Here is a 26,822-nt window from a genome sequence, read left to right on the forward strand (position 1 = left end):
TAAAGCAATCGGTTCCCATAGCTCTGTGGCTGCAGTACTTGCTCAGGATGGGAAAGCTAGGTTCAATTCCTGCATCTCCCCAGGAGTGTGCCCTAACCACTGCAAACTCCAGTGGGTGAGTACATTTCATTCCAGCCGATGTAGCTGCCTTGTTTTATTCTGGCCTTGCTCCAACATTTTGTTAAACATGTGGGGACTGAACCTAGGTTTCTCTCTTCCTCTGCAGTGACTACAGTTCCCCTAGGTTAAAGAATCAGCACGATTTTTGTTCAAACTCCCTCTAGGATGATCAGCTTTTTAATTATTGCAAGGTCTTCACTGGAACCTTTGCAACAAGGGGTACTAAGTGTTTTCTTCCTGCACTTTACAGTACAAGTAAAGAAAATAAACTCTCTTTAGAAGTGGCCCAGCTATGAACAATACAGAGCACACACAGCTTCATTGTTTACTTCACTATACCTTAAACATACATAACTGTTTTGTAATTGCACATGGATTTCTGCATAAGAGCAAGGATTTCTCCAGGGATCTCTGCAGTTAGTTAGTGTAAGAAATTGCTCTAATTAACAACTTTTTCAATAATTTAAGAATGCATCCCTTACAGACAAGGAATCTGGAGCCACAGAGAAGAACAGGGCTGAAAAATAAATAACATTGTGTATCGGACAAAAACACAGAAACACATTGAATTATTTCTTTTTCTTTTCATTTTAAAGTTAGGGTTTGCCTTTAGAGTTTTGGACTTCTTCCCCTAATAGCTAAAGCACTGCGAAATGGTTCAAAACACTATTGCATATTGCATTTGAACAAATTAGTATTTGAGTGGAGGGTAAAATATGCCGAAGAGAATCCATTTATTTGACAGTACCTTAGGCTACTTTCATCAAAAAACTGCAATCAAAAAGTTAATTTCAGACAGTACACTGAGGCAGTACATAATAAAATTTCCACACTTTCTATAACCACAAGTTTTCCAATACAAGTGAAATTCCCAAGCTCTTTTGAAAATGCAAGTCACTAAAGTACTAAGCGGTAATTTTTGATCCAAAGGTTGTATACTAATGACTTTACCTACCTCTGTCCAAACACAATGAAAGAAATATTAAAAGGTGTCAGGAGTTTTAATTTTGCAGAGGTTATGGAGAGTCTGCTGTAAATTAAAGGGTCCCTCTTTATCAGGTCTGCATGATTCTCACCACTGGCCCTGTCTAAAAGCATTCTTCATCCATGCACCTTTCCCCAAGAAGCATCTCTCTTTTCTGATGATGCAACAGAAGGCCAGCAGAAAATATGCTACTCCTTTGAGTGCTGCCACTGAGGGCACATTTCTTCAGAATCTACTAATACAAAAAACCCAAAAGATAGCCCCAAACTCATCTTCTCCAGTGGCAGGAATATTTAAAACATAAAGCAGTGCTTTTCAAAAATGCACACCTTTATAACCCATCATCTTTAGCACAGTGTTTTGGACACAATACCTTGACTTTGTTTTGTTAAACTTTGCTATGACAAATGTTTTTCTGGCTTCCTATTAATAGAAAGTAATCATAAGAGCATTGTTGGGAGAGAAGCTATAACATAAAGTCTCAAAGAAAAGTTGTACACACCACTGAATATAGTGCCTCAAAATTCACAGCAGAACGAGCTGCTGGGACCAAACCCATGTGATAATTTATTAAAACATAACTTTTGAGAGATCAGCTGCTAGAAGGATAAAAAAAAATGGGCTTCTTTTAGGTACAGTAAACCTGAGTCAATATCTGGCATTGCTTGGTTCAGTTACTCTCCAGCTAGTTAAGAAAAACTTCCAAGAACAAGGAGTCAGAATTTGCATTCAAAATATAAGTAGCTCAACAATATATATATTCATTTACATACTTTTTAAATATAAGCATCTTCTCCAAGTATGTAATATAGAAGAATCATCATAAATTTAATTTTCCTTTTTCTTTTATAGAAATTATACTGTAATGCCCATAACACTGTTATAGGTGTTTAATTTTAGTACTCTCTTTCAAAGCTATTTCATTATGTTTGATAGATATTTATTAATCTGAGGTCATATAACCTCAAGAATGTACTAAATAAATTAGCCATGGTAATAATAACCTGCTTCACCAACAAGATTTTTTGAACCAAATTATTCTAGTATGAAAGAAAGTGGGATATACCTTACAACTGTAACCTATATACTTTACTAAATTATAATATTCTATCCTCATTTTAATTAGGATGCAATATTAGTGTGCCCTTTGCTATTGAGAATTCACGTTTTTAACAGAACCTAGGAGATATTGAGCAGAGATATCCATGGTTTTACCCCTAAGATAGATAATTAATCTTGAAAAACAGAATTTAAAAAAAATAAAACTATCAGAGAAACATATTAGTATTAATATATCTTGAAATAGAATATAGTCTAAGTATTCAGTATCACAATCAGTTAAGTCTTCAGCTCTAATCTCAAAATTTGTTCATGTATCTTCTGTGCAGAATACTATAAATTAGTAGGGGCAGAGATTTTAGGTTTTGACAGTATCTTTCTCTCTCATTCTAAGGCCAGAACAGGTAAGTCTAGCTTTTCTGGAATTAGAATACCAATTTGCTGCAGCCTGAGTTTATCACAGCTGATAAAAATTTAATGCTATATTGTTATTTTTAATGAGGCAGATGATTTGTGAAAACACACACATGTCAAAATTTGAAATATTTATTCATTTAACAGAAACAGTAATTTTGAACTTCAAAAACCTCTCTCAGAGTTGGTAAAAACAGGCATCATCCACTGCAATATCAAGTAACTCTTGAAGCTGATCCAACTGTAAATTCAGCATTTTGCTACACTGATGCATGCAAGCAGGATGATACATGCTAATCTCCTGAAAAGGCTTTATAATTACCCTGATTAAATATGGCTATAATAATTGTTATTTCTAGATCTGTTTGATGTTTATTAAAACAGTTTAGATATATGTTACCTTACTTCTCTGGCCTGGTTCCTTCCTCCCTGCCCAAACTCAGAGCTGCAATATGAAACACTGCAATGCCACTTCATCATAGTGCTCAGAAAGCATCTTTTAAGGGTTTACTTTCCCCAATACGATTCACTGATTGTATTGTCCTAGCGCCTCTAGCTCTTCATAGACTTGTAAGGAGAAGCTTTCAAATGCTGGCTATACAACAGCTTTATAATAAAACCTGTGCAGCGAGGAAGTGCTTGTCCTGTTCAGTTACTGTTCAGGCAGGCCTGAAAGTCAGCTTACTACCTACCTCAAATTTCAACTGACACATTGCCTCACAGGGCACAATTGCTTTGGCACACTGCATGTAAGATAGACAAATATTTTGAAGACACAGGAGTTCTAACACTTCCCTTTTAGTCTCTTTTCCAAAGTTGTTGCTAATATTTCATCTATAAGCTTCAGAATTGATTTGTCTTATTGTGCTCATTAGCACAATGTAACTGACTTTTTGGGGGCAAGGAGTAGAAAGAGGATGCATTTCATTACTAGTCTGGTTTTTGTGAACATGGGCAACTGCAATAGTACTGGGGCTGATTTGGTTTTGTACACCATAAACCAAACTCTAATTTCGGAAGCCTGTAACTAAATGAAACATTATGCCTGTTAGCAATAATCTAGTGCAGCCTACTTGGGGAAAGAGACATAGAAATGTTTTGGAACAAATTTCATTGCTTAAAAGTATTTTTAAAAAACAATCACACAGGATTTGGAAGTGGACATCCCATACAGAAAAGAGTCTGGGATATGAGCATGCTCTAACCCCACAGGTTTTGCAAGGCGTTGCAATGTCTATGAACTTTTCTACCTTAGAGAAACTCTTAAACTACTTTGGGAAAAAAATCCAAGTCCAGTCTGCTCTCCTTCATATGCCACAGTTAATTACCAAAATGCCATGGGATCCTGTCAGTGCTCTCCATGCAGGTAGGCAATGCTAACAAAGTTCATTTTTAAAGAAAAGCAGTTTTAAACTGCTAGGCTTTTTAAACAGCACCTTCAGCAGTAGACTTCAGCTGCACAGCCGCGTTTATATTTCCCTCCCCACCTCTGACTTCCTTACATTATTTCCACAGTCAAACATCACACCACACATTGCTCAGGCAACGTGGCAGCTGTGGTGAGTGCAGTGTCAGACCAGCAGCTTATAGAGCAAGTTGTCTCAGCAGATCGATGATCAATGGGGTATCGATACTTCCCAGCACACTTGACCTGCTTGGTGGTGGAAAACGGAAGCAAAAGGGAACATGGCTAAAATCAGCTCCCAGGAAGCATATAAATTCAAATTTTGCAGTTACTCTTGTAACTTCTTTCCACAGCAGCAAAGAGTGAGAGAGACTATTTCTTTCCTGCAAAAATGAAAGACTACACCCTTCTGCACATACCACTGTTCAGCAGATAAGAGAAAATTAGAAGTACATTCACAGCTATTTGTTACTATTTAAGTTAAATAACAGAGAGGGAAGAAGAGAGTCAGTCCCAGATGGTGGCATGTAGGGAAAACCATACTGCTACATTAAAGATGTGCTTTTAATTAACTTCTATCTGAATGATTATAATTAAAGATTTTACTACAGGTGTTCTTAGCATAATTACCTTCTATTTCCTTGCTCAGTGCATGTTCCCAGGAAATGAGATTTGAGACTATTTCTTAATTTAAATTCTTTCTCAATTATTTTAAAATTTATTGCTTTTTAATTGTTTATTATTGAGATTTTCTTTGTACTTTTTTGACCCTTTTCAGATTCCTGTATGCTTTTCCAAGACCTCAGAAATGTCTTTCAGGTGGGCAGGTGCAATTTTGAGCAGTTAACAAAATATGGGTTGCATTTTGTTATGTTTGGATCCAGAAAAAACAGTTCATACAGAGAATTATAAATTTACTTTTGGATTTGTGAATAAATGGTTCATTTTTGTTACTGGTGCTGCACATATGGTACTAATTTCCTTCAGTTTTGTTCTGGAGGTTGGTATCTCCTTTACTGTTGCATTTATATATAGGTCTTAGCAAATGACTTTGTTCCACATCAACTACTGGGCTGTGTACTGAATACAAAAGATTGAGTAGCTATCCTGATTTATCTGAAGACTAATTGTGCAGGTCAATGCATTAAGCAGTGATTCCTTGGTTTCCTATTAACATCTCTGCTGATAGTGAGAAAACATATTGTGAACTGGCAATTAGAAAACATAGGCCAAGAGAAACAGGCTCCTGCTTCATCTATGCTTCAAAGATATATTGGAACACATTTTTCCTGTGAGTTTGAAATTCATAGTTCATAATTCTACTAAGACAGAGAGATAAAGAGGGCTGAAGACAGGATTTCATGAAGGAAGGAGAAGAATAATGTGCAAAAGAGAATGATTTAAGACAGAGAGTCCTGCTCTCTCTTACATTAGCTCCTGCCAGATCTGCAGCTGTTTTTAGTATGCAAGATTACATTCCGAAATTCTTCTTAGCTATATCTTCTGGTCTAGGGAAAACAAACAACAATAACCCAAGAATAAACAGGATCATTCATCTTTTCCTTATGTTTATCTCTGATGATGTCATCTTTATACTGAAATAATATTCAGCTGGAGGCAGTCTTAAGAAACTGAAGAGACCTTTGAAGTAGCACCTCCAGAGATGAAGCAACTGCATCAAATGGCATATATGCTGCTTTCAGTTTAACAGACAGAAATGAAGTTGCTAATGTCACATTCACAGAGCTAGCAGTGTTCAGTCCAGCTAAGAAGCCTTTGGGGAAGGGAGCTCTGCACTTTCCTCCATCAGTGCACACCAGGGAAGTACTAGACAGAGTGATGCATGAGGGTGTGGCCTCACTTGCACCTGACACGGCACTGGAGATACTGACCTTCCAGCCACAAGTTCTCATTTTATACACTCATTCAATATAAGCATGCAAGAAAAATTTTCAAGGGCATTATAAAAGTTATGAGACTGTAAATCTAATGCCATCCAATGCCTTCATTACAGCCTTCTCCAACAACCCCCAAAAGCTGTAGTCTATATATGACCATATATGACAATTCAGGCGCTCCTATGACTATTTTAATAAAAATTTGATAGCAACTAATGCTAGAAATCCAATTATTGCTAAGTTACCTCAGTCACATTATGCCTTTTGGTTTTATCTTTTTATTTTAAGGAAATTGACAGTCAAAGAATTGAGAAAAACAGTATTTCCATTCTGACAGTATTTGGAAGTAAATAAACAAAAGAGAATTTTCCATAAATCCCCATTCAGGACTCCAACTCCTTTCGTCTTTCATTGGACCCCCGCCCCAAAATTTAGTATCTGGCTGTAACTAGGTAAAAATTAAGCCTGCTTTGAAATAAACTTTGGGATTTCTGTGTGCCAGCTTTCAAAGACAGGCAGAAACATTCAGTGACTATTTATTTAAACTTCTGTCCAGAATAAGACCTTGTTACTGTTGGCTCTTACCAAGCAAGCCTAGAGCATAAAGCAGCTTTTGCCAAGGAACACTGAGATTCTTCCTTGTAGAGTAATTCCCAAGCTTCTGCCTTGTTCCCACAGTGCTTCATTAGCTGAAGAACTGAATAAAATTGGTTCTGTTTACGTAAGAACAGATATTAATAGAGTCCAACACTCATTTCCGTTGCATGCCATGCAAGGACATACAAAATGATCAACTTCGCTAACACATAGGTGAAACCCTTCTGCTAAGTGCCCACTGAGGCCTCTAGGGTTAAGACAGAAAATAGAAGTTTCAGTGGGGATTGATTCTAGAGGTGCAAGTGGGGAATAAAGAGATGGATATCACTTTGAAAGCAATTACTAGGCCTGTATTTCATGAGTTTTAAAAGTTTAGCCCTACAGAGCCTACATTCCACACATTCCATATCACTGTTACCTTCCATCATTCTCAGTGTGTGCTAGAGGAAAGCTGTATTTAGTGCGGTAAACAAAAAAAGTGATATAGAACTCAAGAGCAGGTCTGCTGAATGGCCTGTCCCTACCTGTGCATCTCATTCTCAGTGCTCCTCCTTATTTCAGTGGGGATATTTCCCTGAGATAGGTATGAACTGTTTCAGCAGCACCCCATCTTATCCAAAACTCTCTTTTTGGTCAAGTTTCACTCCCCTTTGCTTATACTGAAGAACAAGGGAAGAAGAAATCAAAGCTTAAAGTCAATTACAAGGCTTAATCTTTCCACTGTCCACTAAGCAACCTGGCTCAAATCTCTCTCACTGACTTCTACCAGCAGCTTGCATGACTTATCTTCCCAGCTCTCAGAAACAGCAAGGCTTCCAACACAAACATCCCAGAGTCACATTACATCTGGTCCGACAAACAAGAGGGAAAGCACAAAAGATGTAAATGAGAAGCTTCCCTACACTTTGCTCACGTCTGCGTAGCGCACAAGAGATGGTTGTGAGTCAGTTTGCTCCCACAGGACGGGGAATGGAAGGGTGAATAATAGGTACCTGAAAGGCTTTGGCAAGTTATGAGAGGCAAAGTACAGTGGTCAATGCCTCTCTGTAACAAAGTGCTTCATTTCTTAACCAGAACTGCACAAGCTAATGCGGCCCCAGAGATACCCTAAACAACCAGCCACCTATACTCTAAAGGTGGCATATGCCTGTAGAACTGCCTACCATCAACTATTGGAACCACCTAAAAATACTGTAAACTACAGAAATCAAAGAAATTATGGCTTGTGAAAAAACCCTTTTGCAGTACATTCTACAGCAGAGTAAAACGACCTGCTAGTGGCACATCTCAGACTTTAATGAGTCTTTTCTCTTTACTAAGATTGCTAGCAACTGTGTGTAACCGGTGTCAAGCCCTCCACACGCTCACACACTGAGCTGTCCAGTTGACAGGCAAGGGCTTTGTTCCGAACGCCCACAGAGACATAGCAAGCAATGCTTTCTGTAAATGAAGTGCTGCCACTGCCTGGAAAATAGCTCATGCAGATAGACAGCGTGGAGACATGGCAACTATCTGGCTTCTCAAGAATGACAAGGAGCCAACAAACAATACTTATTTTATATTCAAATCCAAAGGAATCCCACCCCAAAGTAAGTGTTTTTAGAATGCTTGAGGAAGGTCTTGAGCACACACAGATTTTTGGAATATATGTTGACATTCTGTGGGGCAATCCAGGAAATGTAATTTGAGCCAGACCTGGCAGGGAAATCCAGCTCTCTAACATGCAAGCTCACAGAGCAGCTAAAAAGGAAAACTGAGATCCTGTGGAAGAGATTTAAGTTCTGAGACAGGAAGTGCACTGCATTGTGGCAGGAAATGAAAAATAGGTAGCTAAAGAAAGAGGATCTGAGGAAACAAAAAAAAAAAAAGTGGAAAAAAAAAAAAAAGTGCTGCAAAACTGTCTCCACTCTTTCAGATTAATCCTGACAATACTCTAATAATTTCTTCTTTTCCTAATTGATCATTTTTGTTGGAAGAGATAAAAAAGAACAAGAATTTCCACACAAATTCAGAGAGATACTAGCAGTAAGGCCGAGACCAAAAAAGCTACCTTGGATTACTTGACTTAATTACAAAGATTTTTATAGGGGACCATCAATACATAATTGAAGCAATGTAGCACATACAGAGAATGACAAAAAGGAGGGGGAAAAAAGTGAAATACATAAAAAACAGTACCACGAAGTGTCATACTTTAAAGGATATTTGAAAAGTTTAAAAGTTGTAATGCGTAGATTTAAGCTATCTTCAGGTGTTCAGTTTCTAAAAGCATGACTTAATGTGCATGAACATTATAAAGTGACATGTTGGTGAAATTCTCACTTTGCACTGTTTCTCAGCATCAGTCTGACTTTGTCAATTCACCCCAGTTGTGGGGTGTCTCTAATGCTTCTAATGAAGATAGAAATACATCTTTGAGCCAGCATTAACCCAAGTATGAAAACATCCCAGGTCTAAGAGCTACAGTGTAGAGAGGGTATCCATCCTGCTCCCCATCTTTTACCCACTAAACACAACCAAAGCAGAGCTGAGACAGAGGGCTTAACAGGAGATGGAAATACATGCATCACTTGCTCTCTTCCTTCTGTTCTGATAAATTTTCTCTCTTTTTGTACAAGAGGAGAACAGTGGGAATTGCATTTTATTATGAAGTTCTGAATTTACATCCATTGAACACAAAGGAAAGTGATGCTAACCATCAGTTCCTGATGTTCATCCTCACCAAAAGCAGAATAGCATTGGTAAGAACAGTGTATTTGCACTAACAGCATCATCACGTTAAGACTAAGTGGGAAAGCAGATCTCTGAGATTTGGTTGTACTAGTGAAATGAGGTATTCTCAGTTCAGTTTTGGTGAGAAATTCCAGAGATATAATAAATACTTGCTAGAAAAGCTTTATTGACCTTTGCACGCAGACATACTCAGTTTCTACTTTGATGAATTGATATTTCCCACCTAAAAACAGGGTCTGGCTGAAAAACTGTCTATCTTTGACCCACGGTGATCAAGCAAAAATCATGTGGTCAAGAGCACTGAGTCAGCATAAGCTTACCAGAGCTATTGAGATAGAAGGTATGCACTTCCATGCCTGCCTTCACAGAGGTGAAGGAGAATTCTCAGAAAAACTTCAGCAGACTTAAGGTAGTTCATGAATAATCTGACTTCTTTAAGGAAAAAAAGTCCCTATGACTAATGACTCTTGCAGCTACTCTGATGGCACCAAAGACTGAAAAACATCAAATATAGTGGCAGCAAATGGAGAGAATCCATCCCTGTGTTATCACTACATGTTACAGAAGAGTTTAACCAGCTGGTAAAGGAAAATCTGAAAAGGGCTATGGAAACATAATATTAAAAAATACATACATCATATTGAACCATTAATTCAACTCATTCTGCAATGTACTTGTGTCTGCCAGTGCTGCGGTTAATAGAGAGCATATGAAACTCAGAATGCAATTAAGTCTTGTAGGAAGCACAGTTGGAGGCTGTGGCAGTTTCTATAGCAACCTGAAAGGCTCAAGACTAGTAATGGGAGATTAATTTAAAGGCAAGATAAGTACATAAATATAGCTCTCGTTTACCATTTTCTCTGCTTCCAAATGGTTAATGTATTTTTGATTTAAACGATACAGAAATCCAGTCAGATGTTTTACTTGTTATTAACCAGGGCAAAAATAACCTTTAAAAATACCCTGTTAAAAAAATTCTGACAATTTCAGAATCAGGGAATCATCCAAACTTCACTAATTAATTCCATCAAAATGGAAAGCACTGAACTTGAATGCTGCCAGAAGATTAGAATGAGCCTTCAAGATAGGGAACATGACAGTCATAATAAGAGTTTGCTGATGTCAACACACTGCACGCTTATGAACAAATCCTCTTGAGGTCTTTTTCTGGATTATGCTTCAGATCAGGTTTTAAGTCTTCAAAACAGCAAGGGCAAGATAAAGAAGAATTTTTGTAACCACTACAGACCATTTTTCTTGCCTTTTTTTTTAATACTCTCTTCAGTAAGGAAGACAGTATTGAAAAAACTTCATCCAATATTTCTCCTGGCACTTAAAAGCTTTTATTCAAATTTTCAGTTGAGCTTGCAGTCACGCTTTTGAATTCCTGTCCAGCTTACATATGAATTAAAATTTAAAAAAAAAAAAAAAAAAAGAAAAAAAAAGTGTACATGAAAGATTCCTTGGCCACATCCCTAGTGCAGCCTGTTGCTCTGAACTTGTTTTACTTCACCATCTAAAACAACTGATACATGCATAAGACATTCAGGAACACATATGTATTCAGGAAACAAACGTGTAGTGACCACACTACCACAGGTACTGGAAGCAGTTACATTAGCTAAATAGCTCGTCCAAACTTAGCTACCCTACCCAGCCTGTCAACTAACATAGAGCCAGCACTATCACCTCCACCCATCACTGGGTTGTCCCACATGGTATCTGTTAGCATCAGACTAATGAAAGAAAAATACCACTACCGCTACTTTACTACCGGTTGGTAAATTAACCAAGTGCATGGTTAATTCATATTGTGCTCCAAGGATAACTATTGAATACTTGCCTCAGATAACACAAACCTCTTGGGCTCACCCAACTGTGCCTTCAAACCCTCACATGTGGTTTTATTTGCACGATGAACTTTTTTGGTTGGAATTTGTTGACTTGTTGCCTATTTGAGGAAAAAAATGCAGATAATCTGTGAAAATTTCAAGAAGTTGCTGTTAAGTCAAAATGCTTATTCCATTTGACTGAAGATATTCCAACCTGCCCATGATAATATCTAAGCACCACCTAGAGTAATGAGATTGGCATAGCATTATTCACAATGGAACATGTTCTCTGCTTCTGCTATAGTGGGAGGTTGCCTGCTGTATGTGCAGAGCACAAGAAAGCAATAAGCTGATATTTTTTGTCAAGAGCATACTACGTTCTCTGCTATAAATCCCTCGTAAAACTTGTAAAATGCCTTGAAAGTACACTGATTCAGGAATAGTACTCTCTTCTCCACAAGATCGTTCCAGAGGCAGAAGTGGCTTCACCACCTCAGCTACACAAATCAGAGTAGAGGTGATACAGGAATAACGTTTTTAGCAGCATAGCTGGGCACTGATCCATTGAGGGCTTCTAACATTTGGATTAAGGCCTTCAATCTCTATCCGAAGCAACTGACAGCCAATGAAGAGCATGAAGTACACTGGGATTTGCTCCAACATTTTCCCTTCCTAGGAAAAAAACCTCTGCAGCAAGAGCTGCAGAACCAGACTGATATGCATTGAGGTAGGGGAGAAACCTTGCCATCCCTCTCTATGAGGGATTTACATCATTTCTACCAGTACAATACCAAATTTATAGATGGCTGACTTCTTGCTTTAGTATCATATTAGGCAAAGAGCCAATAGTTTAAACCACATGTGAAGTGGGCTGGAGTAGTAAAAAGGGAAAAAGGAATACGTAAAGACCTTGTAGCAGTTTCCAGAATTAATAGTTTGTTCTGTAGTAGAAGAACTGTAACTGGGTGAGATGAGGACACCACTCTCAACTTCTTAATTTAAGTGATCTGTAAATTTATAGAAAAGAATTAATTTATTCTTCTATTTTCCACTGCTAATTTTTTTCTCCCTTTCAACTAATTGAAAGGCCACAACTGAAGACCATGCAGGGACAGCAGCAGTCCTTCAACTCTGAACTTAATTTCAATTAAAAGAAGAAACCCCATGCTATATAAAATTTCAAAGAAGGGAACATAACATATTGTAGAATCTATCAAGTGGGAAGAAGTTGAAGAGATCCATCATTCCCCTCAGTATTCTTAGGAGCTGACCTGTCCTTTAATTGAAGGTACCATATCCCACTTTGAAGAGCTTCTTTCTTTTCTAGAGTGGCTGTGGTAGTGCCAAGCTTCTCAGGAGAGACAGCTTAATAAGAATATAAGAAATGCTGCCCTCCTGTTCTGCACATAAAGTTTTACATATTTTTTTATTTAATTTTGACTTGATATGAGCTTCTCTCCTTTAAAGAAATAAAGTAGGCTTCACTGGAGGAAAATGCAGCAACCACATTTAGAAATATGTGTGTCAGGTATTAGCAAAGGGTTTAAAAACAGAAATCAGAGCAAAGCTTTGCAAAGTTGTTTGTTTGGTTTTTAAAATCATGGTTTAAGAGATCCCTAAGCACACTTTTCAGAAACAGCAGATCTGTAAATTTTAAGCATACAAATGAATTTCATCTCCTCCCTGTTTTGCTATAGACTTTAGAAAAAAGAAGACTTCATAAAGAATGACAGTTATGTGGATCTGGATTTGCTATAGACATTAGAAACCAATAGACTTTATAAGGAATGACATTTACATGGATCTGGATTTAGATTTCATCTACATATGCTCTCTCTGGTCAGAAAGCACAATGACTCTGTTACCACGTGAATACAGGGAATAAAGAACACTAGAAAAGAAGTCAGCACTCTTTGCTGCTTCTAATAAATGACTCATGCTCCAGGCAGATCCAGGAGATTTTGTTTTAGTTGACAAGTTTACCTGAAACCACAGATTTGTTAGAAGCATCTTTATTTTACCACTTGCAAGAAGAAAATACTATTTTCCTTGTAACACACAAATTACCAAGGGCAGGTGAAAAGAAAGACGTGCAGAGCTCGATGATTATCTAGAATACAGCTGCTGGCTGGTCTGTCAACAGCAGTATTCACAAGTTGCTTAAGCTTCTAACATGAACTGCTCTTAATAGTTGAAAAGGGTAATTAGGTAGATTTGGCTCTTTACTGTTCCACAGCCCATTTAATATTGTTTTTGAACACAGCTAATCTTCCTTTTCTCCCACCCTGCCACTCCAACCAGCATTTTGGTTAAGCATGGAAAGTATTATGGAATATAAATTATTAGCAAAATAGCTAGGAGTTTGGCTAGACTAAACATTAAGGACATGAAAGCAAGAGTTGGAAGAAAAGTAAAGCAACAGATCAGATATATAATCAAGAAAATATTCTGTTCATCCAACATTCCTTGCAATTAAGCAGTAGATTGCTTGCTATACTTTCCTAGTCAAAATATGCAAAAGACAAACATATTTTTAGAAGTACTGTATGGGTTTGAGTTACAGCATGCTGCATATACCCAAATTCAGCTCCCTGTTTATTATTGCTGCGTGGTCCTCTTTTATTGATCAATGAAAAATATCACGAAGCTGAGAGCTATCCATGCAATTCTCAGAGAGTTTGAAAATAAAATTAGAAAGTAAAGAACTAAAGTAATATCAGATAAAGAGTTCTAAATCATAATTTCTTTATTTGATCTTCATCACAATTCTATGAAAATACTAAAGCCATTGTGTAGACACTCTGGTAGACAAAAAAAATTTGGGTTTGTTTTGTTTTGTTTTAAAAAAAGTAATACATGTTTTTCTTCCAATGTAGTCCCATTCATCTTAATGTCTTGAGTAGGGGGAAAAAAATATAAATAAACCAAACAAAAATCCTAAAGTTACAGGGCTTAGGAACTATGAAGAACTCCCTATGTCATCTCCCGTACTTCCACCCACACCCTTACCTTGTGTGGCTCTCCCATTCCCCTGCCTGCAGAGTTTATGCAGGGATCAGCCTTTCCCTGCCCCAGCACCCAGGCCCCTCTCCTGCCTGTGCCAGGCCCAGACCCCAGCAGCCCTCATCCTGGCAACCCCCCCGTATCTTTCAGCCACCCCCTGGGCAAGGTCCAGGGGAGGTCGGTTTCAACCTGGGGATTTGGATCCCCACCCCGCCCAGCTCCCCATGCATCAATGCTGGCAGGAGGAATCCTCTCCCAAGGTAAGCGAAAGCTGAGCTCCCACGCTGCTCTCTCATGCAGCCCAGTGACACCAGCAACTCCCAGGCAAAGCTCCAGTAGCGTACTGGAAGCAATGCTGGATCAAACAGCAGCAGCAGCTCCCTCAAGTATTTCCTTGTCCTAACAGCTTACAGAAAAATTCAGTCCTCATCAGCACCCTGTAACGTGATCATCTCCAGGCACAGCTGACTAGCCCACCGCTTGGCCTAAGACCCATGCTATCATTTCTTTACTAGCCAGAATCCTTGTAGGTGCATCTGCAGTCCTCTGGGAATAGGCAACATCTAATTAAAGCAGATCGTCAGTGAAAATTCAAAGGTCAGAATTAAGGCTGTTGGCAGAACCTCAGCTTCAAGTGTCCATCTAAATTACCAGCCACACAAGCCAACCCGTGTGTGCAAAGCCAAACTGCAGTAATGTTTATTTAAATTAAAAATGGTCTTTGAACTGACTAGAAATGCATCTGGGAAAAAAGCACATATGGAGGTGTTGTGTTTATTTGATCATATAAAAACTTTCTGAACTATCACGTTGGTTTTTCCGTAATACTCTTACAGTCTTTTTCCACTTATTCCTCCTAAATTTTTCCACAAATCTCTTTTTTGTTTTTTTTTGGGGGGTTCTTGGGTGGGGTTTTTTTGCTATTTTTTTTTTGTTTGTTTTTTTGTTTTTTTTTTTGAGAAAGATATATCAGTAAATCAGGACAACTTGGACTAACTTTTCTAACCATGAATCCTGGGGAACAGGTGTAGCACGCAACTTTGCCATATATTTCCTTTGCTTTCACATGTTTTTGGCTCAATTGCATTTCTTTTTATTACAGGCATATTTCATCCCTTTCATTTTTCATAGCAAAATAAATTAGTTTTTAGTTTGTATTTTAGTTAGTATTTAGTTTGATAGTTCTGGAAACTATTTAGCAGAAACGCTGACTCATGAACATACATTTCCTTTTTTACTTAAAGCAAAGAAGTTAAATACTGCAGACTCTGCTCTACAGCAAAACCCCAAATAAACTGGGAGAATGAAACTGCATTAGGCTTTAACATGCTAATATGCTTTCAACATTCAGCCAAGCCTTTCTGCATGCATCTATGATAAGTGTTGGGCCTATTCTTCTCTCAATTTGTGTTGTTTAAGTGTTTAAGCATGTTTGCACATTTTCTAGAATAGGTGAAAGAAACTAATTAAAAGGAACAAAGCAGTCTAGGAATGGGGGGGAGGGAGGGGAGAGGAGGCAGATTGAGGGGAGTCTGTGGATTCAGAATACGCCTATTAAATACACTGTTTCCCAGCTCTGCAACTAACTACAATTAAATGAACTACATCTAACTACAGTTAAATGAAAAATTAGATTTTCTTATTTTGATTTTTTTCTGACAGTGATTTTTTTTGTTTCCAGGTTTATATTTTACCCTACATTTCTTGCCAGCTTTTCTAAAAACATTTCGCACCCCCATCCCTAACCTTGCATGAAATGAAAAGCCACGAAGGGTGTAAAATACTGTCTTTTTTTCCCCCCTTCTATTACAGTCATTGACAAGTAAAAAGCCTGGAATATTTTGATGCTTACATATCACAAGCTTTTCAATAAAATACTTTTAATTTCCCAAGGGAAGATTTTCCTATCAAAGACTTCACTTCTGATGTTTTTTCAAAAAGCCCTGATCATCAGCAAACAAATCAAATTGTTTGTGCACACCAAAGAAAAGGAAAAGTGGTAAGAGATTTTATTGGTAGTCCTGCTGAGGTAAGGAAGGTGACATGAGCATAAAATAAAAAAGGCTTGCATTTCATAATGGCTTGGAGGTGAATTCATACCCTTCTTTCATGCCTCTCTGATATCAATTAATTATCCGAGGAAGGAACAGGCTGATGTTCTGATACATTATAAAAATAGAAATGTAATACCGAATTTTAAGATAGGTACTCAGAACATACTAAAGGGTTATGTTCGAAGCAAATAACAGCTCTGGAGTGAGAGAGAACAATGCTGACACCAAGTGGAAGAAAACGCCGCTGGCTCTATCCTCTATTGCGACCTTGAGACGCCTGAAAATCTCAAAGCTGCAAGTCTTTGGTTTAGATGCCGTGGTAAATTTTTTAAACATCAGAGAAAGACCACGCAGATCCTCTGAAAGCAGAAATCTGTGTTATCTTAATGTGTACACTGGTTGTTTAATTATAATCCTCTTCCTTGCAGCAAAGCGGATCTTAGTAAACAAAGCAACTGGATGCTGCTCTCAACACATCAGGTATTATTCTCCTCCACAAAGTGCAGAGAAAACTCCTTAATCTGTAGTCTACACAAATTCTATGAGCCAGACTATGGTAGGAGCTCTTTATGCACTCTGTTCACAGCAAAACTGAAAATGGGCATTCACAGACTGAGAACTAACAAAGACCAGTCATTCACTGATTTGGTTTCTGTACAGCATACTGCCTTCAAAACACATTTTTGGAACCAGGAAAGGCCTGTATCAGTGACTAGTTTTAGAAAGACCTTTCCCTCTCATACACTTTATATCATTACTGAACGGCAGACAGTGATCAGCATAATCAGCTACTGTGATTGCCTGAGTTCTTGCATTGTTGTTTGTAGTAAAGAAACTCAGTATTTCAGTTTGACCAGCTTCCCTCTTCTGTGCTCAAGCTGTTTGTTACAGTAAAGCCCAGCCAACGGTGGGCTTCATGTCACACAGAGTAGATCCTCTTCTGCCAATATTCTCTCCCAGTGCAGCCTTCCCCAGACAAAAAAAAAAAAAATTCTAAAAATCTACATCCTGGAGGGAGGGGAAAGAGAAAAGTAGATAGCAGCAAAACCCACTTAATCATAGAGAGGGGTTGAAATGTGACAGCAGTGTCCCAGAGGACTTGTACAGCAAGCCAAGAAACCCCCCCTACTAATGCTGGAGCAAACATTAAATCAATGACATTGGCCCCACACCCTGTGGTTTGCTAAAAATGGAGACCAGGCACATTTGTTGTTTCCAACTTACAGATCTCCAGTACAGAGGACAGTGCTGCAGATCACAGGCACAGCACAGAAGCACCTCGCTGTCTCCATGCCCTGCTCCCTCCACCGATAGGCAGAAAGGCTCTGGCACTGAAGACCTAGGAGGAGTAATGTACTCTCTAGTCACATCCACTTTGGTTGTTTTAAGTCACACTTGCCTAGGCTACAGAAGTTTTTATCAAATCCTTATGCCTGCTGTCACTAAAATAGTCTGCACTCTTTATCTAGAAGAAAAAAAATACATCCTTACAATCTATTGGCCACAATTTTTGTGGAGATCTAGGTTCTACTTTGATCCTCAATGCATGGCATTGTTTTTATCCAGTCATCTGATTTGGGTACTACTCAAATACTTAATTAAAACTTAATGTTTAATGAGTCCATATTTTGCTAAATTTACAAAGGTCAGGGACAACAGGATTTTTTGTGGAATGGGAAATAATATGAAGAAGTCTTTCTATAATGTAACAGCAATTCCTACAGAAACATTGACAAATCTTCTGGCAGTTCATATGGTATACACAGGATTTGCTATGTTCACATCTATTCCCAACTAAAAGCTACCATTGTTAAGCAAAGAACTTAAATGTAATGATCAAGACCTGTACCAGATTAAATTCAGGAAAAATTGTTAAAAGCCACAAATAGGAGTTGGAACTATGTTCCCCTATCCAAGAAAAATTACTTTGATGAGGCAATTTAGTCCAACCTGGAAATTCCAGTTTACTCAATCATGAGATAATGTCTGCTTGTTTGATTGTTCTGAAAGGTTTCAGCTAATTCCACAAGCATTGTCATGAAATTAGCAAAGGAAAACATCAGTTTAATTACTGTTGTCCTCCAAATTCAGGACAGTCCATTTGGGAGACCACAATTCTTCTTTATGGCAACTTCAGATGAGACTGAGACAGCATATTTTTTTTCACAGAATAGGGTTAATGCTGAAACGTCCATTTCCTCTTTGAAAAAGGCTAAAAACCTGAGACTGACAAAACACTCCAGACCACAAATGCCTTCCCAACAAAACCATAATTTGAATAGATAAAGTCTCCATGAAATATTTAGTTGCGCTCTTCTGACCAACTGCTAACCACACTTCAGTTTCAGAAATTCACTCTGGGCTGTCTGTGGTCAACATGCAGGCCCAGGATACTGTCCATCTCCACTTCACCAGCCCCCTGGATATCTGCAAACCCTTTATAATGGGGTTCCACAATTGTAGGCAGTAGTTACGTAGGATCCAATCAATAGATAGTCCCTGCAGCCTTGCCAACATATAATAAAGCATGCATAAAAGGACAAAGGAAGAAAAGAAAACAAGAAATGAAGCTAATTTCTTCAGGGTGTAGGCTTTTCTTCCAATGAATTCTATGCTTTAATGGATATACATGCAGTGGCTTGTATGCACCCATGAGGTCATTCTTCTGGTTGTTTGCATGACAAAGGTAGTGTGCACAATTCGGGAAGGATTTATCTATGACTTCTGTACAAAAAGCAGGTGAAAAAAACACTCTTGGACTAGATGCAAAAAAATGTGTATAGTCAACTTGTATCTAGACCATCAGACTCAGAAATGATGAGGGCAAAGAGCATGATAAATGGCTATCAGCAAGGTTTGGTTCATAATTTAATTACACAATAGAAGTTAAGCGAATCTTGTACACCTCCAACACAGCTAGTGATATGCTTCAGGTTAAACACAGTTATCTAGAGAGGCCTCAGGTCAAAACAAACACCACAGCATCTAACCTCTTTTGAAAGAATCGTTTAAGCCAAACAGGAAAATCAGTTTTGTACCAGTGCAGTTTGTGAGCCAGGACAGAATGTTACAGGACAGCTTCAAATACTAGTGGACTCTCAGGGGGAAAAATTAAAAAGACAAAAAACAAAACAAAACAAAGCACAAATAAATCAAAAAAACTTCAAACCACCCAAACTGGCAGGATTTTACAGCACTGTATTTTAAGAAGGAAAAAAAAAAAATATTTAAAAACTGTACAACATACAATGGCCAGGGAAGAGGACAAGATAAGATACATTGTAGCTTGGATATATCTTTTAAACCACTATCTTTAGATAAAATAGGTGGCTGTGAATACTCTACTATCCAGCCCAGGGTAATAGTTCTGAATTGTTAGACAGATGCCTTTCAAAAACTTGCAAATTCTTCTCCCAGTCTGTCAGTCTGAATCAGCCTGCAGGCATAGAGTAAGTGGGATGACTCCTGGCACTTCAAGATACTAAAAACTCTACTCAGGAACAATCAATCTTGCCCATCTCAGCCAACAAACAACACAACTGAAGGTTAAGACTATGATAGCTGTATGGCATGTCTGCCAGATTGGTATGGCTTTAATTTGTTAAGGCTCAATTAATTAGGGTAACGTATAATGTTGGTGTGGGGAAAAAAAAAAAAAAAAAAAAAGCACCACAACAACCACAGCAACAACAAAGAAAAAAATCACAGGAATTAAGTAATTCAAATGCAAGTATCTGTGTAAGTGCTTTAAGTTATTTCATGAGAAACAGCCAATAAAAGCAAGTTTCATTTCCAGGAAGCAACGAGGGATCTGAGCCAGGTTTGCCATTTCACTTTTTGCTTGCTTTGCTGGAATTAAAACTTGCACTTTTAATATGTTTAGTTTGTAAACCTAACTTTGACGTTTCCAGTTTAGTGGACTTTGAGCAATTGTTATGTTATGAAAGATGAAGGGTACCTATCCAATGTGCTGGGTTTCATGCCAGAAATTACAAAAACAAGATCAACCACAGAATACTGAATTCCCTTCTCACCCACAGCAGGGATTTCTTTCATAAGTTTACCTCAGAACAGGAGAGCGCCTCATGGCTAGGCCTTGTCTGAGGTTTTATTAAAGAACTTAAAAGGATCTTTTCAGCAGAATTCTTTCCCACATCACCACAATCCCAGACTGTGACATTTTGCAGAATTAGCAGCAGTGAAGTTGCTTCCACAACAAAAGCACTGCAATAGAAAGCCAGGTTTCCTGGCTTCTCTAATACCTTTCCAATTTCCTTTAGCTGCTGACACTTCTTCTAGTTTTGCAAGCAGAAGAAGATATAGTAGGATAGCTAATATTTTGATCTTGCATGCTCATTGGAGTACCGATTGCAGGAGTTCTCAAAGGTGGTAGTAACATGAGACATCTTCAGAGACTAAGGGGAGCTGGAGGCATGGGCTCCAACACTGCCTGTGTGAAACAATCCTAGTTTTAGATCTGGGGCCTTGTCCTGTGACATAGCAGGAATATTTCAGAAGAGTCCTTGTATCAGTGTATTCCGTTTTTTGTGCCTACAGCTGTATAGGATTTATTTTAAAAGAGTGGTTCCAAGGAGCATTACAGTCCCAATACTCAGTTTGGAATATATGATATGCTCTAAATACTGAATTTGACTTCGTGTTAGGAGTCTGCTGGTTTTCCTTAAGAGAAAAGAGGAAAGGGGCCAGGAAGCTAAGGAGTCACAGACATGAGCAGCATGATCTACAATTACATGCAATGCAAATCTCTTTCATAATCCTTCACCTGATCTGGCACACTACTATCAATCTAGCCATGAAGCACAAGGATGAGTGGTAACTGCATGGTGCAGTATTAAACTGTAGGGTTTGCTGCATTTTCTTCATGTCTTTTTCTAAAAATCGATTTCAAGTTAAGCAGCATTGATATACCACATCACAAACTGAAAACATGACCTATATTGACCCTCTCCCTAAACCATCATTCGTCTATTACATTTCTTCCACCATGAGGTTTTTGACAAAAAAAGGCAAAAAACCAATCAAAATACTAGCAGTGTTTTAGAAACAAACATGACCAAGGAGAGGCTGAAACATAAACACTGAGTTCTAGAAAGGTAAAAGGAATTTCACTTTCTGGGTTTGCTTTCCTGCATCACCAGTGTATAGCCAAACACATAAAATAACAAGTGTTTCACTGGAGGAAAAATCCAGTGGCTTTGATCTAACAAAGCCTGGCATTAAGATATTTAAAGTGGAACAACTTGGTGTATTATTCTTGACCTTCTGCTTCTGCACTTGTATTTTTTTTGAAAACCAGAATGTTAAAAACTCAAGTTTCCCCTCTAGCTTAGACATGTGATGAATATTTACTTTGCTGGCAACCAACTAGAGTCAATAATTACACAATGTATAAACAAATATATTTCCATTTGCAGGTTCCAACCTAATGAGGCACTTCTGATTACTTGATGAATCAATTAATATAACTTCCTTACCTGAAGGCCATCTGCTTGTCTCTGTGAGAAACAAGGGTTCAGATCAACGAAAAGCATTTCATGATGTTGAAGCAAATACAGCAGGAGGCCATTGTAAAGCCTTTGCTCTTCACAAGCCAAGGGACCAACAGGGATCCTAAGGGAAGAAGAGATGGATTAGGTTTAGGTCTCATATCAGGAGCTAATGATGCATCACACAGGGAGCCCCCAGTACACAAGATTATTTCAGCAAAGCAGCCAGCTGGGTGACTGGAAAAAATGGAGTTCCAGTCTCGTTTCCAACAAGCAATTGTTGGGACATATCCAACTTAAATTGGAGGGTTCACAACACTGGAAGCCTTACGGTGATGAAGCCCCAGTTTGCTGCAATGGTTCACAACACAATGAATCTTTGAGGCAGCACAGCAAAATAGCTAGAACCTGACAGGAACTCAGACATGAAGTTCATAAAATCAAGGATGAAGAAGACAATAAAAAGTCCCATAAATCTGCCATCATTCACTGTCATTGGGGCCGGGTGAGTGTGGTTTTGTTCTAGCTTAGTTTATGAAGGTGAACTTTGATGGCTACAATGTCTTATTACCAGAACTGCCTGGGAAAAAAACCAAACAAACAGACAAAAAAAAAAAAAAAAAAACAAAATAAAACAAAACAAAAATGTAGGTAAGAAACTGTTTCAGTGTAATAATTTATAAATTCACAGATATCAGGCACATCATGCAGCGGAACTTCTGGATGTTCCCATTAACAGGTTGGATTGTGTTGGGGTTTTTTCCTTTTTTTTTTTTTTTTTTTTAATAAATAGTAGTTAAGCTTGTACTATCCATGCAATTTGACTAAGTTGAAATCATTTCATTAAAGTCAAGGGATTCTTTATATGTAATTCTAATCTTGCTCCCTGAAGGAACTGCATATTCCCCTGTGAGCTATCGGGAAGCTTGGAGGACATTTACATAAATGTTGTCGCCTTAATCCAGCTTTCCCGGCCATGCTTTGCCGACTCAGTTCCACCCAGCACAATCTTAATATTTAAACAAGAAATTCATAAACTCTGGAGACTAATGTGGAGATATATACACACACCAGTCTTGTTTGCCAAATCAGTACATTCATTATTAATTTGTGATTTTAAAGTACAAATCTACACACTGGGCCCAGTCTGATTGCTTTCATTCACATTCTTCTTTTGTGAATTTACTTTTGTTTCTATAAGAACTTGTTTGGGCTCCCTTTGAAAGATGGCTTAAGCAGAGCTATAGCCAGGTACAACGTAGACAGACTTACAGGATAAACTACTGTGTCATCACTTCTTTCTTTAGGGTTGGCTAACATTTCTCCTTGGATTCCTGTTCTTCTCAGGACAGCCTCAGTTTCTCCACAAAAAACAAGCCTGCATGTAAAACCTGGTTGACCGAGCAACAACCTTTCTTACCATACAACAATCCTATGAGATTATTCATCACTTACCCAAACATTAACACCCTCAACTCACAGGCAATACAAGCAATCTTTTTAGTCCCTTACCTTCTTTTTCAGTTTCTTTCTTTAACTTAGGCATATGTTCCTGAATCCATCTCTATCAGCTGTTAACTCCTTACTAGCAAGGAACACTCCACAAATTGTTCATGAAGATAAAAAGCTCTCACCCTACTTATTGGGTCCCACTTTCCCTTACTAGCAGCCTAGGTACTGGGTGCCCAGTTCTCTTTTCATCTTAAAACAAATCTAAGTCCTACAGCTGACTCCAAATATAAATGCCTGCTCATCTGCAGATATTCACGGCTGGCAACAAATGTGTATTCCAAATATAGAAAATACATTTTTAGTTTTCTCTGCAGCCACCTTCCACAATGACTCTCAATTAATTTTATAAAATAATTGCTTCCTGCCTTCTCAAATACTTCTGCTGCTAGCAGAAACTATATTATCAGGCTGACAATAGGGGTGCCATGTTTCCATACTGCTGAATCCAGGAACATGCTCCTAGGAAGAGCACAGCTACTGAAGTATATTCTGCACTTCACCATAACAGCCCTGTAATCAGTCATAGTGCAAATCAAGAACAGGAGAACACTCACTACAAATAAGAAACAATTAAAACTTGATTATCAGGAAGCAGCTACTGGTTTCTTTGAGTCTAAACCTTTCAAAGTTGCTTTGCCACAAAGTGCAATCTAGAAAATCCATACAGTTCCTTGCCTTGACTTTGTTCAGGAGATCTGCCAAGGTTCCCAGCTGCCAGAGGCTTGCTGCAAATTTACAGAAAGAATGAGTCAAAGTGAGTAGAAGCAAACAGCTGGTTGGCTAGCATCTTTGTGCACTCATGCAAGAGTGAGTTACTGCAGTTAGTAGCAGAAATCTCTTTATCAAGATGAGGCATAACAAAGCACTTACAGAAATTTAAGGAACATCAGCTGAATCTCTGCTAAAAGCGAAGAAACACATTCTCTTTGGCATTTACAGAGACTAGCAGGACATGAAAGAGCTCACAAGAAGGATGAAAGGCAACAGAAATAAATAATTCGGAGGATGAGCAGGAAGAAATCAACGGTAGAAGTTGATGGAAGAGTGGAGCTTAGCAAAGAAAGTCTAGTGAGTAGCCAGCCTGGTACTTGACCTACGAACTATGTTTTCGGTTCCCTTACCTATGAGGAGGTGAGGATATGAAAGCTGAATCATGGAGATGTTAAAACTGAAGTCTAAAAAGGTAAGAAGCATCAAAAATCTAAAAGCAATGTGAAAGGTTCTGGTGAAGCATCTTAACAGCAGTGAAGATAGCCTAACTCAGTTTCACAGGCAAAAAATAGCATGAGGGAAGAAGGCCAGTAGAAGAAATCAGGAGCTGGTTTGCAAAGGAAACTAGGATCAAATAAAAACATTTTACTCAGTTATGCTTTTTCTGAAACATACCTTATTTTCTTATTCCCCTTTTGCATCTCATCACCCTGACCAGGGACAGGAAGCATATATACTAATAACATAACAGAATTCTTCCAATATGAAGATGATTTTAGTCAAATACTCAATATAAACAGCATTAAAGTAAGGGGTTGCAACAGATTAAAAATAGAGAAGAGACAGCTTATTTAACATTTAGTTTTCGCACAAACAGTAATATTAGTTTCCTAGCATTTAAAATTCACAGTAATAAGAGTTTTCTGTGACCCTGTAGCTAGACTTCCAATATAATACTTACGCTAAGGCTTATGTTTTCTCTGTTACAATTACCATAGTTACTAATTATGAAATGTATGTAATTTAGGCTTGCAAGATATAATAAGCAGAAAGTTTTATATTTTAATTTTGTGTCCCCAAGGCTCATATGCATTCTGTGTTCCAACTCAGCCACTTCAGTGAAACCATAAGCATGACAGGTCTCCACAAATAAAAGTGTCAACAGATTGAGACAGGTGATAATCATAGATAGAATTTACACTTGAATATAAATAGATCAAAAATTTAAAGTAAAAAGGCTTATAAACAGCCTAGTTTACTTGTTTAATGTCAAAGAAGGAGGACAGAACTGCTCAAAAATGCAGATTGCCAGAATACATGCAGAACAATTTTAATGCCTGCAAGGAATTAGTCCCACGAGTGGAGCTGACATTACATCCAGAAGACTATTTCTAACAATTGCATGAGGTATACATTTCTGCAGATTAGATGTAGAGTTTTTTCCCTAACCTTCAAGTTCTGATTGAACAACTATAGCAAATACTACACCCAATGTGTCTCACTTTCCGGTGAATCTACACTCTGGCTGCCGAAAGTTTCATAATGTTGTGGCTAATTGCACTAATCCTTGCTCTGAAAGACATAAAGGATATTTATGACTTTATTCCCTGTATCAGCAGATATGGTTTGACACATTAGACTACCTTGAATTCTGCTGATGTACAAGACAATACAAATGGTTTATTCTGATGAATTCAAGGCCTCGGGTGACGAAGCAGGAAGTGGTACAGCAAAATGCCAGTTGCAAGGCTCTCCTCTCCACCCTACCAAAACTTCCAAAAAGGTGATTTTTCTTAATCTTAGGAGGTAACTCTCCAAGGAAAGCACTAGTTACACGCTTCACAAAAGATGAGCTCCAGACTTACTGGTTTCTCTCCCGGAGCTGGTGAGATCAGAATGACTGTAAAAAGCTGGTGTTAAAGTTCACAGGGCGGATATACTTCTATTTATGGTAGCTGTGGTGTCTTGACAAGTCACTGGCAGAGAAACCCGGTGCTGATCGTTTTCAAGGCTTCTCGGACAGGTCATTGCCACAAGCACTTAGTTTAGCACTGGGTGTACTTTAAAAACCAGACACAGGGGCAGGGTCAGAAGTAACTGGACCATCCCTCAAAACAGAATGGGACGTTTAAAAACAGAAACAGCCCATCAATCAATAAGTGAGCCTATCTTATGTGTAGATAACAGAAATCAGTGGGCACATGTTCAGACAATCTGAGAACAGAGATAAAGGATTAGAATAAAAGTATTCCTGCATGTGTGTGCAGGCAGAAAAACTGATGTTGCTCAAGGGTCAGTGTTGGGACCAGCACTGTTTGACATCTTTTTTGGTGACACGGACAGTGGGATGGAGTGCACCCTCAGCAAGGTCACCGACGGCCCCGAGCTGTGTGGTGGGTGACACGCTGGAGGACAGGGATGCCATCCAGAGGGACCTGGACAGGCTGGAGAGGGGGCCCGGGCAAACCTCATGGAGTTCAACAAGGCCAAGGGCAAGGTCCTGCCCGTGGGTCGGGGCAATCCCCAGCACAAACCCAGGCTGGGCCCTCGAGGAGCGGCTGGAGAGCAGCCCCAAGGAGAGGGGCTTGGGGGGGTTGGTGGGGGGAAAACTGCCTGTGAGCCAGCCCCGTGCGCTCACAGCCCAGAACCCACCCGTGCCCTGGGCTGCAGCCAGAGCAGGGGGGCAGCAGGGCCAGGGAGGGGATTCTCCCCCTCTGCTCCGCTCTGGGGAGACCCCCCTGCAGTGCTGGGGCCAGCTCGGGGGCCCCCAACAGCAGAAGGACACGGAGCTGCTCGAGCGGGGCCAGAGGAGGCCACGAAGATGCTGGGGGGGCTGGAGCAGCTCCCCTGGGAGGCCGGGCTGAGAGAGTTGGGGGGTTCAGCCTGGAGAAGAGAAGGCTCCGGGGAGACCTTCGAGCGGCCTCCCAGGGCTTAAAGGGGGGGACAGGAAAGGTGGGGAGGGACTCTTTATCGGGGAGTTTAGTGATAGGAT

At 39.0% G+C, this 26,822-nt stretch overlaps 1 protein-coding gene across 1 annotated transcript in view; it reads right to left on the bottom strand.

The window, feature by feature from the left end:
* Positions 1-26,822, bottom strand: part of LOC116964491 (protein FAM13A-like) — a 53,721-nt gene that overhangs the window by 20,618 nt on the left and 6,281 nt on the right. The window contains exon 5 of the mRNA XM_033004244.2: positions 21,596-21,731. Coding sequence (XP_032860135.1) covers positions 21,596-21,731 — 136 coding nt within the window. The remainder of the gene's footprint in view (positions 1-21,595; positions 21,732-26,822) is intronic.

This window comes from Tyto alba, unplaced genomic scaffold (assembly GCF_018691265.1).
Source record: "Tyto alba isolate M040663 unplaced genomic scaffold, T.alba_DEE_v4.0 Super-Scaffold_1, whole genome shotgun sequence".
Classification (NCBI taxonomy): domain Eukaryota; kingdom Metazoa; phylum Chordata; class Aves; order Strigiformes; family Tytonidae; genus Tyto; species Tyto alba.